Source organism: Hevea brasiliensis, chromosome 14 (assembly GCF_030052815.1).
Source record: "Hevea brasiliensis isolate MT/VB/25A 57/8 chromosome 14, ASM3005281v1, whole genome shotgun sequence".
In the NCBI taxonomy this organism is placed as follows: Eukaryota; Viridiplantae; Streptophyta; class Magnoliopsida; order Malpighiales; family Euphorbiaceae; genus Hevea; species Hevea brasiliensis.
Genome location: NC_079506.1, coordinates 5,101,809 through 5,114,441, shown reverse-complemented (window position 1 = coordinate 5,114,441; position 12,633 = coordinate 5,101,809). Strand labels below are relative to the sequence as shown.

General features: G+C 33.5%; 1 protein-coding gene and 1 long non-coding RNA gene across 5 annotated transcripts; both read right to left on the bottom strand.

Moving 5' to 3' along the window:
• Nucleotides 1-400: 400 nt before the first annotated feature.
• LOC131168919 (uncharacterized) lies at nt 401-4,865 on the bottom strand. Of its 4 annotated transcripts, none has more exons than XR_009142993.1 (11): nt 4,745-4,865; nt 4,217-4,314; nt 3,802-4,120; nt 3,218-3,687; nt 2,823-3,082; nt 2,445-2,694; nt 1,900-2,193; nt 1,709-1,802; nt 1,384-1,594; nt 1,196-1,281; nt 401-1,005 (listed from the first exon to the last, which is right to left on the bottom strand). It is a non-coding gene; the product is annotated as an uncharacterized LOC131168919 (long non-coding RNA). The 4 variants fall into 4 exon arrangements; XR_009142995.1 differs by having other exon boundaries at nt 4,712-4,807; XR_009142994.1 differs by lacking the exon at nt 3,802-4,120 and having other exon boundaries at nt 4,745-4,864.
• Nucleotides 4,866-4,984: 119 nt separating this feature from the next.
• On the bottom strand, nt 4,985-11,617 carry LOC131172518 (putative disease resistance protein RGA3). Its single transcript, XM_058133428.1, has 3 exons — nt 8,383-11,617; nt 7,991-8,297; nt 4,985-5,112 (listed from the first exon to the last, which is right to left on the bottom strand). The coding sequence occupies exon 1, from the start codon at nt 11,615-11,617 to the stop codon at nt 8,402-8,404; it is 3,216 nt and encodes a 1,071-aa protein (XP_057989411.1). The 3' UTR covers nt 4,985-5,112; nt 7,991-8,297; nt 8,383-8,401.
• Between the last annotated feature and the right edge of the window lie 1,016 nt (nt 11,618-12,633).

Below are 12,633 nucleotides of genomic sequence, written 5' to 3'. Positions count from 1 at the left end.
AAGTCGTGTGAACTAAAAAAACAAAGCAGTCTCATATAATCTCTCTCTAATATCTTTCATCTTATGAGCTATTTTAAGACCATAATCGAACTGGTTTTGATGGTATCAAGAAATGAACAATACAGCTGGACACCATTGAAATGCCAAATTGGTGCAAAGCAAAGACCGTTATCTTCTTGGAAAATGGAGCTGCTAGATGAAAGCTTTCACATTTTTTATCAATCCATCCACAAAAATCCGTTGAAGTTGATTTCTACAATTGGAGATACTGTTATTGTTAGTATTGCAATTCTTTCAGTTTGCTAATAAAATCGAAAGCAGAGTTCCAAACAGAACAACTTCCTGACCCCAACTCAAAGTCCAAATTCAATCCAAATTTATGTTGAGGAAGCTTGATCCATGCTCTCCAATGCTAGACTGCACTTTTTATTTTTTATAAGTAAAATTATTTTATTAATAAATCTAGGAAAAACTTAGCATGTGTTATCCAACTAAACCCAGGTCATTAGACCTACCCAGTACACCCAACCTAGGATGACGCATGCTAAGTAAAAAACCTGGACGGAGCAAAACTACAAGCCTAGAGCCAAAGGGATACAATCCTGGAACCATAAGCCAGCTCACATCTCAAGAGAAAAACAACAAACAAACAAACAAAAGAGACATGCTGAATACACAAATACATCCAACAATTTCAAACCAGGATTTATAAGAAAGCAATGAAATCTTCATTGCGCCTTGAACCTTGTTTGGCCAACAAATCTGCAACTGAGTTGGATTCTCGTGAGGAGAAGCAAAAGGTAAACAGGTGGAAGGGATTCAATGCTGGTCACAATGGAGTTAATCACCAATGATAGTTGCCAAGGAGTGGAATCCGGTTTAAGAACCCAAGAAACAACATTCTTTGAATTCGATTCAACCACAATAGAATTAGATGAGTCAACAAGAGACAAATTGGCACAAGATAACTCCGAAGCTTTGATCGATGGATGGGCTTCTCTTTCACTACACACAAAGAAAAACACAGAAGAAGAAGTTTTTAAATCACAGACACACACAAAATTAAAAGTAATGTAACAATAAATTGAAAAATTGAAACTCGGAACTCTTCTAAATCCAAAAGACACCTTTTCCCAAATTCCAAATGGCTTTTGTGAAAATTAACATATTTGGAGAAAATAACTGAGATGAGTACCATGTAGTTGTGCCCGCAAGGTTTCCTTTAAAGTCTAAACTGCAATTGGGTCCATATAGATTGAAAATTTTGCACAATGCACCAGACTGTCAAAAAATAGAAAATGAATTTTTTTTTTTTTAAAAAAGAACAAATAATTTATACTTGGATTATGTTCATAGCAATGCATGTGAAGGTGATGAACATACCCAAAAAAAAAAACCTTCCTTGCACAAGAGAGGCCAATTCACAACTGTTCTTTTCTGGCATCTTTCAACAAATTAGAACATTATCAACTTCCAAACTCTGAAATTGAAGACAATAGTTGCAGAATGCTCATTTGAAATTCCATAGCTCGATTAAAATTAAATGGAAATGCTTCAATCTATTGATTCACAATATCAGCATAACAGCCTGAAACTAACATTAAAAGGATAAACAGTCCCCGAAGTGCTGAAGTTTCTGTTTTAAGTTTGTTACTTCATGTAATATAGGAAAGTTAAATATGACAAGACAAGGAAAATGAATACCTACATAAAACCTCAAATCTCCGAACACTCTGGATCTCACTCAGAACATGCATCTGGTAACAGAAGTTCAAACAATTCTGCAATCACGTAAATGATTTCTGCAGTAAAGTAACAAATGAATATAATTTATAAAAATGGAAATGTTAATAAAAAACAAAGCACCATTGAACAGAGCATGTTTCTTGTGCTGAGTACCTTAAATATCACATGCCTGAAGATTAGACCTCAGTTGGGGCAAATGCCTTAAACATTTTCCAGAAGAAACTCCAGATTGTCAATTTGTTTTCCCGGAAACCAAATTAAAGAAAGGTAAAACTGTGGGCTTTTTGATATTTAATTGTCCATGCACAAGAAAATATAACAACAAAAATGATAGAAAAACAACCCAGTAATAAGACTTACCAAACAACTAGATGGAAGGAATAAGTTAGATTTGAAGAATTATGAAGCGCTGAATCTTATTTTGTTTAACCAATGATTTTTCCACCACTGCATGCCACATGGCAGAAGACAAGGTTGTTATTTGTGGACAATCCCAAATATTAAGGCATTGAAGTGAAGTAAGGTTCACATACATATGCAGAAATTCTAGCAGAATTTCAACTGAATATGCAGAAATTCTAGGTCCCATATATATAATATATATTGGATTTTGAGGAAAAAAAAGACCATTAATCGTTCAGCTAAAATCTTAAAAATTAGGAAATTCTTTCAGGGCGTCCCAGATTGCTAGTTCTTACTTGTGCCTTCAGAGATCATAGTTGATTTCTCAGCAATCTTCAGTTTCCAGAACTAAATTCAAACCAGTTCGTAGACGTCTTGCTGTGATACTAAATTGCAATAAAAAACCTCCATTTCTTGTGCAATATTAAATTGCAAGGTTCATATATATAATCAACTGATCAGGTCTCAGCTAGACAGCATCATTGAACCTTTCATGATTATGACCCCTAAATCTGCTTGAATCAGAATCAGATCTTTGCTTCAGGCCTAGACACAATGACAGACATTAGAGGTAATCAGTTTCGAAAAATTCCCAATTTTATAGAAGTAAATAGGGTCCCTAAAATTATGGCAATTGGGAAATAAGAGATTATGGTCTCGAAAAATCTCCATACCTTTAACAAATTATTGCAGATAAGTTAGATGATCAGTTGCCACTAAATAGGTAATGAGTCCCTAATTTTTCATGCTGCTGCGTGGGTAATGAGCAAGCATTGAGATTGATGCAAACTATTAGATATTATGTACCAGTCACTCAAAAAGACGAAGAAATAAACATGCACAAGTCAATAATAAAATAGCACTTGCTGGCACATGAGAGGCAAATCCACAATTGTTTCTCTGGCATCTTTCAACAAGACAGAACCATCATCAACTGCATTCAGCAGTACAAAACTAGTAAGCATCAGAATGAATGCCAAACATAAAAACACATTAACTATAAATACAAGAGTGTGCTTGCAAATTGGAGAGAGAAAAAAATAAGTTATGGTGGAGGATAAGGACATACACGAAGGAAGCCTAATTCTTCTGATTATAATTTGTAACAACCATCCTCCTGCATCCATCTTCCATCAATACTATCATATGGGATGAGAGCAATCTTGGGCCAATTAGCACCCATGTTGTTTTTGCATCTTTATGACAGTTTAGGACATTCTACAATCCAGAAAGCTTGTAATGTGGGTGAGGCTTTCCATCCACTCCTGTAAAGGCATCAAATTAGGGCAACTGTCCATTGTGAGTCTGCACAGAGTGGGAACATGTTGAAATCCCTTTGGGAGGGACGCCAGTTTGTTCATATTTCTAAATTGAAGCTCTGGATGCTACTAAGGTATTGCCACTGCGCATCATCAGAAAAAACAGAGGAGCATTGGACAAAGCAAGTTTCTTCCATATTACATGCTTGGAAATTACACCCAAATTTGGGCAGATGCTTTCCATTTTCTAGAAGAAACTCCTGGTCGTCATTTTGTTTTCCTGGAAACCAAATCAAAGATAGGTAAACTATGGGCTTTTTATAGTTAATTGTTCATCTACAAGAAAATATAACAAAAAAATGATAAGAAAAGACAACCCAGTAATAGGACTTACCCCACAACTGGATGGAAGGAATAAATCCTAATTTCCCCAGCACCCAAATCTTGTCAAAATGCTTTCTCTCTCAACATTTAGAGATCAGATTGATACTCCAAAACTAAATGTTAGAACCCCTTTAAACCATCCAAATTGTAGCATAGAATATTCAAGGAAGCACTTTCAACACAATGCTACAACAGGAATATTTATGACTGTCTATTAATTTCAGATAACTGCAGCCATGATATGATGGTCTCAATGCATTGTAACCCGGAACTTCATCCTAGTCTAAAGTGTTTCCATAAAACACTGATCAATGGTCATGTTGTTTACACTGCATTACGTTTACGAGAACAACAATAAGAATCATTCTTTAGCCAAAAAATTTAAATATAAGGAGGTTCATCATTTTATCAGCTGAGACACTTACTAGCTTGTCAGTTTCTGCATAGAAAATCAATTCTCTTGCAACACGTAGAAGCTAAAATTCTGGTATGGATTTCTTCGTAGTGGCAGTTCCACCTATAACTAGAGGATCAAGAAAATAAAATTAAGAAATAGGAATGCTTGCTGGTAAGTATGCATCAATGACTTAAAAGCTCAAGAAGCCTATATTTAGGGCACAAATTGGTCAACATGTTTCTCTTAAAAGAATGAGTGGCATAATTATAACAAGCAAGTAAAGGCAGAATCATGCATAAAATCCTTATGTGTCTATTGGAAAATCATGTCATTCAACCAGTGAACGGCACTGGTTTCGCACTGCTCAATTAATGTTGTCAAATTAAGACAAGGAAAAAAACCATGGGAATTTGGTGATAAAAAGTACAACTGATTCCACAATTACATAAATTGATGAATTTTGAAGAGAAGATATAAATAAATAAATTATAAAAACTATATATATTATGAAGAACCAGAGGACCTTTGAACAGAACAAGCTTCTCGTATTGAGTACCTTCCATATCACACTTCCCAAGATAAGGCTTCAATTTGGGGCAAATGCTTTACATTTTTTGGAAGAAATTCGAGATGGTCATTTTTTTCCTGAAAAGCCAAATTAAATATCAGGGAAAGGGGTCATAACAAAAAATAAATGTTGGGAAAAATACCCAGTAATACTTACAACACTGTCTGATGGAACTTGTAAATTAGAAAAAGAAAAAAAAAAAAAAAACAACCCAGTAATATAATTTTGCTTTCAGAACCAATGCCTTTCCACCTCTGTATTTAGCAGTACAAATGTGTTGTTGATTTAACTTACAAAGGAATGAGGTGAAAAGAAGTTGATAGATGACAGCGACCTTCATCACAATGATTCCCATCCTACAATGTAGAAATCGTGTATTGTTCAATCCAAAAAGTAAGAAAAAAAAAATAATAAGAAGCTAGAAATAAACTCTTGCCAATGAAATTGAGTAATTAACCATATGAAATTGTCATAGTTAACTCACCAATTGTCAATATCAACAACTGCTTTGAGGTGAGTTTGGGCATCCACGTAGGTAGAGACATTAAATTCACAATGACCATGAAGATCAAACTACGTATAGATCACATTATGATTATATCCAAACCTTTAAAATTATCACAATTGTATTCAAAGGGGTAAAATTGAATTTTAAAAGTTAATGGTAAATTATAATATAGCACATGAAGTTTTATTCATGCCTTCTTACAAACGAATTTTGACAATAATATATAATTCAAAAGAATGCATCCCACAAAAATTGTAATGTAGTTTACTTCTTATTTACATGTATTTTATTTAATAGACACTATAATTAATGATAAATTGGATTTGAACATAATTTTTTCTATTGATTTTTTCCCTTTTCTTTTTTTTTTTTTTTTTTTCTGTGAAGTGAAGTGTAGGATTGTAAAACTATGCATACTATTGCACTTAGTTTTTTTCTCCTTAAATTAGAATTTGAACTCATTGATGAGTTTTAAAAAGACGGTGAATAATAATTAGAAAAAAAAATTATATATATTGACCCGACTTATTATGCGGATCAAAATATATGATATATAATATCAAGACATGTAAATTTCATATAATTTATATGAATTTTTCGTATTGCAATTCTTATTAAAATGAAAAAATAAAATATATTAGTTCTTTACAAATTTTTATAGAATTGTTTTTTTTTTAAAAGAAAAGAATAGAATTGTAAAACCATGCATATTATTGCATTAAGTACTTTTTTTCTTTTCATTTCTCGATCTTCTATTACAATTCAAACTCATTAATAGATTTTAAAAAATTCAGTAAAAAATCAGAGAAAAAATTTTATGTTTAAACCTAATTAATTATGAATTATAGCATCCATTAAATAAAATATACATGTTAATTAAATTATATATTTTATAGATGCTACAATTCATAGGGAATACATTCATTTTAATTATATATTCTTTTTTAAATTGCCTTATGAAAATGTATGAATTTATTTTTACATTTTATATTTAGTTAGTTTGATACAAAAGATAATTATGTTAATTTCAATTAATAAAAATATTTTTAGTATAAAATTTCCTTTAAAAATAAATATAAGTTTATTTTCTTTTTAAATATAAAGTTTAATTAATAGATTAAAAATACTAAATATTTATATTAAATTACAATTATATCTAAAATTTTTATTTGTTAATCAAATAAAATTTTAGGTGTTATATTATAATTTGTCATTAACTTTTCAAATTTAATTTTACTCCTTTATACAATTACAAGTTTACAGTAAATAAGGTTTAAATATTTGACACAAAATTAAAAATTTTGAATATAAACATAAATTGACCCAAACTTTTAGCCTAGCATAGATGGAAGAGGAAAGGAAGGAATCATTTGCTATTTTACCAATTAATAAGGGAACAAAAAGAGGGGAAGGAGAATCTAGGGCCACCAAATACAATCTAGCAATTGCTGATCAAACTCCATTTTCTCATGCTTGTCCTCACCTTGAAGAAGCCAGCTGTTGTACCCTTTCACCACAGAATCCAAAATCGAAGAAATGGAGAGAAGAGTGTCGCTGCTGTCCATTTCTTCACACGGCGTTTCTGACGCCAATGGTTAATTTAAGCCATTTTCTTCCGTCCTTTAGCCACCATAAAACCCTCTCAAGCCTCCATTTGAGTCGAGAATTGAAATTGAAAGAAGAATCAAAAGTTTTGGGGAAACAAAGTCTACGGTTAATTCACAAGTGCAGCAAAAATTTCAACAGAGGAGGGTACCGCAGAGGTCATTGGAACCCCATTTACACTACAAGTGCTAGCAGCTCTTTGGGTGTCATGTGAGTAGTGTTGAGCAGCCCGTTTTCTTCAATTTTTCCTGCCTTGAGGTTTAAGTTGGCAAATTTCATTTGGGTGGTGGAAAGCGAACTGGGCGAAGCTTCTCCAATCATCCATGCCTGTCAATTAAAGGCCTTAAATTCCTATTCCGAGACTTGCATTGCTGTTCAGTCCATGAGGTGAAGAATACGAAAGGTCATAATTTTAGCAATTTCTTGATATGAAGTTCAAATCTTTAATAATTTAATTGACTCTTAGTCTGCTTAATTCTCACATCATAAGCTTTTCACCTTGAGACCTTATGGACAGGCTGTGCAAGAGATTTTATTTCTATTTGTAGAATTCTACTGTAATAAATTCATTCTTATATCTGTTATGGGGATCAAGGCACGTAATAAGCTTATTTCTACAAATGTTATTTTCTTTATTTTCAATTTGTTTTTGGTTTTCTAAATATTTGGACCTGGAATAAGATTTGTGAATGTTGCTTTTTTTTTTTTTTTTTAATTTAAATTGAGTTAAGATACTGCTATATAAACTTAATTGGTTTTCCATGTTAGTTATGTGAGTTAGTATAGGAGAGTAGAGTGTAACAGGCACTGCATTTCGTTTTGTGAACAACAAATCATGCTTCAGCTAAAAATTTGAACATAATGAGGTTCTGATATCATTATATTAACTGAGGAACTTACTAGCTTGCAAACCAATTCTCTTTCAAAGTGTAGAACCTAAAACTACGAGGGATTATGGGACTTCTTCATAGTGGCAACTCCATTCAAAAGTAGAGAATCAAGAAAACAAAATTACAATACTAGGTAGGAATCATGGTCTTAAGTTTTCTAATAAAGAGAGAATACTTGCTGATAAGCTGGTAAGTGCCAAATAATTAAGGCAGGCTGTTGATTTAACTTACAAAAGGAATGTGAAGAGAAGTAAGAACTCGTAGAAGAAGTTGATCAATGACAATGCCCTCCTTCATCACAATTCCATAAATGAAGCTACTCCATGAATCCCCATCCTAAAGTTAAGAAGCAGTAGCAGTACATCCTAACTGGAGGAAAAAGAGAGGAAAAAATTATAACGAGCCAGAAGTAAATTCTTGCAACAGAAATTAAGGTAATGAAATTACTGGATATTGTCATGGTTACAAACCAATTGTTCAACATCTATGAACAAAAGTTTTGAGATTTAAGAGAAAATATTGCAAGATATTTGTCAACCTGCAACATCAATATAAAAAAACACATGAAAACTCGGCTTCCAAGGCAGGAAAAAAAAAGTTTATTGAAGAGGATAAGGATATACCCCAGTCTGATTCTTCTGATCATAATTTGTAGCAGCCATCTTCTTGAATCCATCTTCCATCAATACTAATATTTGGGATGTGAGAAATCTTGGGCCAATCAGTACTCATGTTGTTTTTGCATCTTTCTGACAGTTGAGGGCATTCTTCAATACAGAAAGATTGTAATGCAGTTAGGCTTTCCATCCACTCCGGTAAAGATTCCAAATGACGACAACTTTCAATTGAGAGTTTGTGCAAAGAGGGAACATGTTGAAGTCCCTTTGGGAGTGATGCCAATTTGTTCATATTTATTAATTGAAGCTCCCGGAGGCTTCTAAGGTACTGCCACTGCATATCATCAGATAAATCGAGCTTCTCACAAGCCTCGATGGCAAGAAGCTCAAGGGAGGGTAGATGCCACAACTCCTCTGGCAGAAATTCTAGATCCTCAATGTTCTCTATTGTCAGAATTTGCAATTGAGAAAGGGAAATCGAAGAAGAGGTTGACTGTGACACTGAAATCTTCATCTTCAGTATATCCTCCAATGACTTCTTGCTGGTATTTTTCAATACCATTTTTCGGATAGATGGAATAAGAGGCATTGAAGTGAGGTTAGGGCAAGACCTGATCTCCAAATAATCAAGACAGTGAAATTGTAGCAACTGAGGCATGGCTGTAACCCTCCTCCATCCCTTCAGATTTGGGCAATTTTTGAGGGAGAGATCCTCTAAGGAAGGGAAGAATAATGCATTGTCGAAATTAATCCCACTCTCCATGTACTCCAGATCAGTAAAATTCACAATCATCAAACGTTTAAGTGAAGGGAATTGTTCCAACGGTGGAAAATACTGGCATTTTTTGCAGTCATCAATCTGAAGTGTTGCCAAATTAGTGAGGGAAGAAATCCAGCTTGGAAACAAGAGTCTTCCGCACCCAAACACAATCAACCATTTTAGATTAAGGTGTGGCCGCAGCTCTTCTAACGACATTTCTTCGTCATTTTCAACATCATCTGGACCACTATCACTATTATTATGGTAGGGATCGCCCAATTTCCATGATAATGTCAAGGATTGAAGGTATTGCTTCTCTTTCAAATTGGCGGCCTCAAATTCAGACGCTGGATTTTTCACATACTGAAGATTCAAAATCTCTAGATCTTCTCTCAAATTATTCAAGTAACATAATTCACCGAGTCCACCACTACGCTTGGAGACTCCATTGTCTTTGGCCAGTATGAATGTTGTCAAAATCTCAAGGGAAGTCACTTGACCAAGCCCACGGGGCATATGTGTCAAACCAATACATCCCCAAATTTCAAGATCCCTAAGATTGACCAACCTTTCCATATGCTTAGGCAACTGCTTAAGCTTTTCACAATTATGTAGGTACAGAGTTTGCAGGTTTTGGAGATTAATAATGGAATCTGGAAGGATCTCAATGCCTTTATTAAGAGAAAGATCAAGAAACCTTATAAGTTTCAATTTGTCAATGCAACTTGGCACTCTCTCAAATCCCATACCACGCAAAATCAATACCCTTACGCAACTTAACTTGGACAAAATTTCATGGCATTCTACTTCTTTATCTTGCTTTTTTGGCCATGATATAAACGTTCGCAACTTTTTCATATTAGGTGAGCAACTTGCAACTTTTTGCCATGACTCAATTTGAAAATCAATAGACAAATGTCGAATTCCTTCTTGAGCATGCTCTGCATCTGAATTTAGTAAATTGTTTTCCTCTCTTGCTACTAGCTTAGCAAGATCATACATCAAATCATGCATTGTACAATATGTTACATTACCCGATGTATCTTCTTCTACTTTTTCAAAGAAAAACCTCCATACAAGATCCCTGAAATATGTTAAGCCTATATCTCCAAGACTTTGTTTTGAATCCGAAGATTTAATAAATCCTTGTGCTATCCAAAGACCCACCAAATGTCTTACATGAATTCTATAATATTTCGGATGCAAACAATAATAAGCAAAACAACGCTTTAAATGAGAAGGTAGATGATTATAACTCAGCTTAAGAGTTTCCATAATACTATTCCCCTTTTCATTTAAATTTGGAAGTTCTTTTTCTTTGAAAAGTTGCCACTCATCTACTGTTTTTTTAAAATACAATACACGTCCTATTACAATTATGGCTAAAGGGACTCCATCACACTTTACCACAATTTCTTTTCCAACTTTCTCATGTTCTAGACTCATCACTTGCCCTGGTTTAAAGGCCACATTTGCAAGTAAGGACCATGAATCATTAGTAAGTAGGCCTTTTAATTTGTGTGTTTTTTCTGATCTTATCATTTCCGCAACATTTCCAAGACGTGTGGTTACTATAATTTTGCTTCCACTTGCACCTCCAACTAACAAATCCTTCAACTTAAACCATTTTTCGGAATCCTCATTCCATAAATCATCCAAAACAAGTAAATATTTTTTGTCATTAATTTTTTCAAGAAGAAGATCTTTCAAGGTATTCATTTCAAGATTTTTAGGTTTCTCACGATCAAGAGATTCCAAAATCTTTTCAACAATTATTTTGACATCAAACTTATCAGAAATGCACACCCACATTTTAAGCTCAAAATTTGATTTCACCATCTCATCATTATATGCAAGTTTAGCAAGTGTTGTCTTTCCTAAGCCTCCACTACCAACAATGGAAAAAATGGACACATTCTCTCCACAATTAGAATTAGACAAAAGAAATTCAACAATGACCTTCTTATCATTTTCTCTGCCAACAACTACTTGAGGTAAAGATGAGTGAGTTTGGTCTCTTTCCTCAAGCATAGGAAATGTCTTCTCAGGTAGCTTATCTAAGCAAAATTTCTGATTTGCAGCAATCTCATTGAATTTACTTCTAACTTTTTCAATCTTATGAGCCATTTTAAGACCATAAACAAATGGGTTTGAGCTTGAAAAGAAGAAGCATACCTCCTTCACCATTTTATTGCCAGTCATCATCTTCTTCAATAAAACATCTGTGGAGAACTCATCTAACAAGTCTTCAGCATCGTAAAATACTTCTTTTAGTGAATCGACCCAAACTTTGACTTGATGACTCTGCGAATACTGCTCCTCTGCATCAAGAAGCACAGCTTGGATAGTTGAAACTGTCCCCCTGAGTTTCTCAAGCTCCTCTTTGACACCCCACCACAGCCTAGTCTCTTGAAGAACTAGTGAGCCCAGCTTCTTAATGATTTCCACAGCAATGTCGGAGAGAATAATTGCATCTGCCATTGCTTTTCAAGAGAGTGGAAAGTAAAGGTAAGGCAAATTGGGAAGTGTTTAAGGTTTGAAGAGAAGGATTATGAAGGTTTGTGGAGATGAAAATGCTATTGAAATATTTATAACTAGGATTTAGGCTCTTGAAGGATACTACTCATTTCTTTAAGGACAACCATGTGGGGTCTTATGGTTGGGTAAGCATAGACCTGCGGTAATTAAGATGCATTCTTGAAATTTTTATTACTATAATATATTTTAATTTTCACATAATAATATCTCAGTATTTATTTTAAAAAATATATTAACATTATGATGTATATATTTTGAGCGACTAGTATTAAATAAAAAAGATTCTCATGATTCACACCATCTAAGATCGATAATGTCTAATACATTAAAAAAAAATAAAGTCCACAATTTTTTTTAAAAAAAAATTCATTGAAGTTGTTCTATCATCACCAAAAATTAATTTTATAATTTACTAGTGCATGTAAACGTTTGTTTTAATTTATTACAGTCTCAATTCACTAAGAAATCATTTTATGAGCTTAGTAATGATAATCGGGTGAATATTTATGGGTATCCAACTGGACCAAATTCAATTGGAACAGGTTTGAATAAATTTTTAATCAAATTTGAAATAGATTCAAATACTCCTGTCGAGTTTCTTTAATTTTCTGCGTGCCCGCTACCCGAATTCATTTATGTTTAATATTCTGGGTACTCACTACCGAAATCCATTTATGTAACAGGATTCAGGTGCCAAGTACTTGCATATATTACCGGTTGATTATGTAGAATATGTCGCCTTCAGTTCGGCAAATTGCTTTCAGGGCAATCTCCTGTCCACATTGCAGAGCAACCCGTCCTCTAAAAATCCTTGGCAAACTATTCCCCAAATCTTCAATTCATCAACACAACAATAAAAATCATTATGTAAAAAGAAAAATTAAGTCAAACATATCAAATACATTTGACAAAATCACAATTCACATGATCAAAATCTACAAATACACAAATCACTAAAA

Bases quoted from the DNA above. Each gene is read 5' to 3' on its own strand.
- LOC131172518 (XM_058133428.1), bottom strand. From the start codon at position 11,617: ATGGCAGATGCAATTATTCTCTCCGACATTGCTGTGGAAATCATTAAG.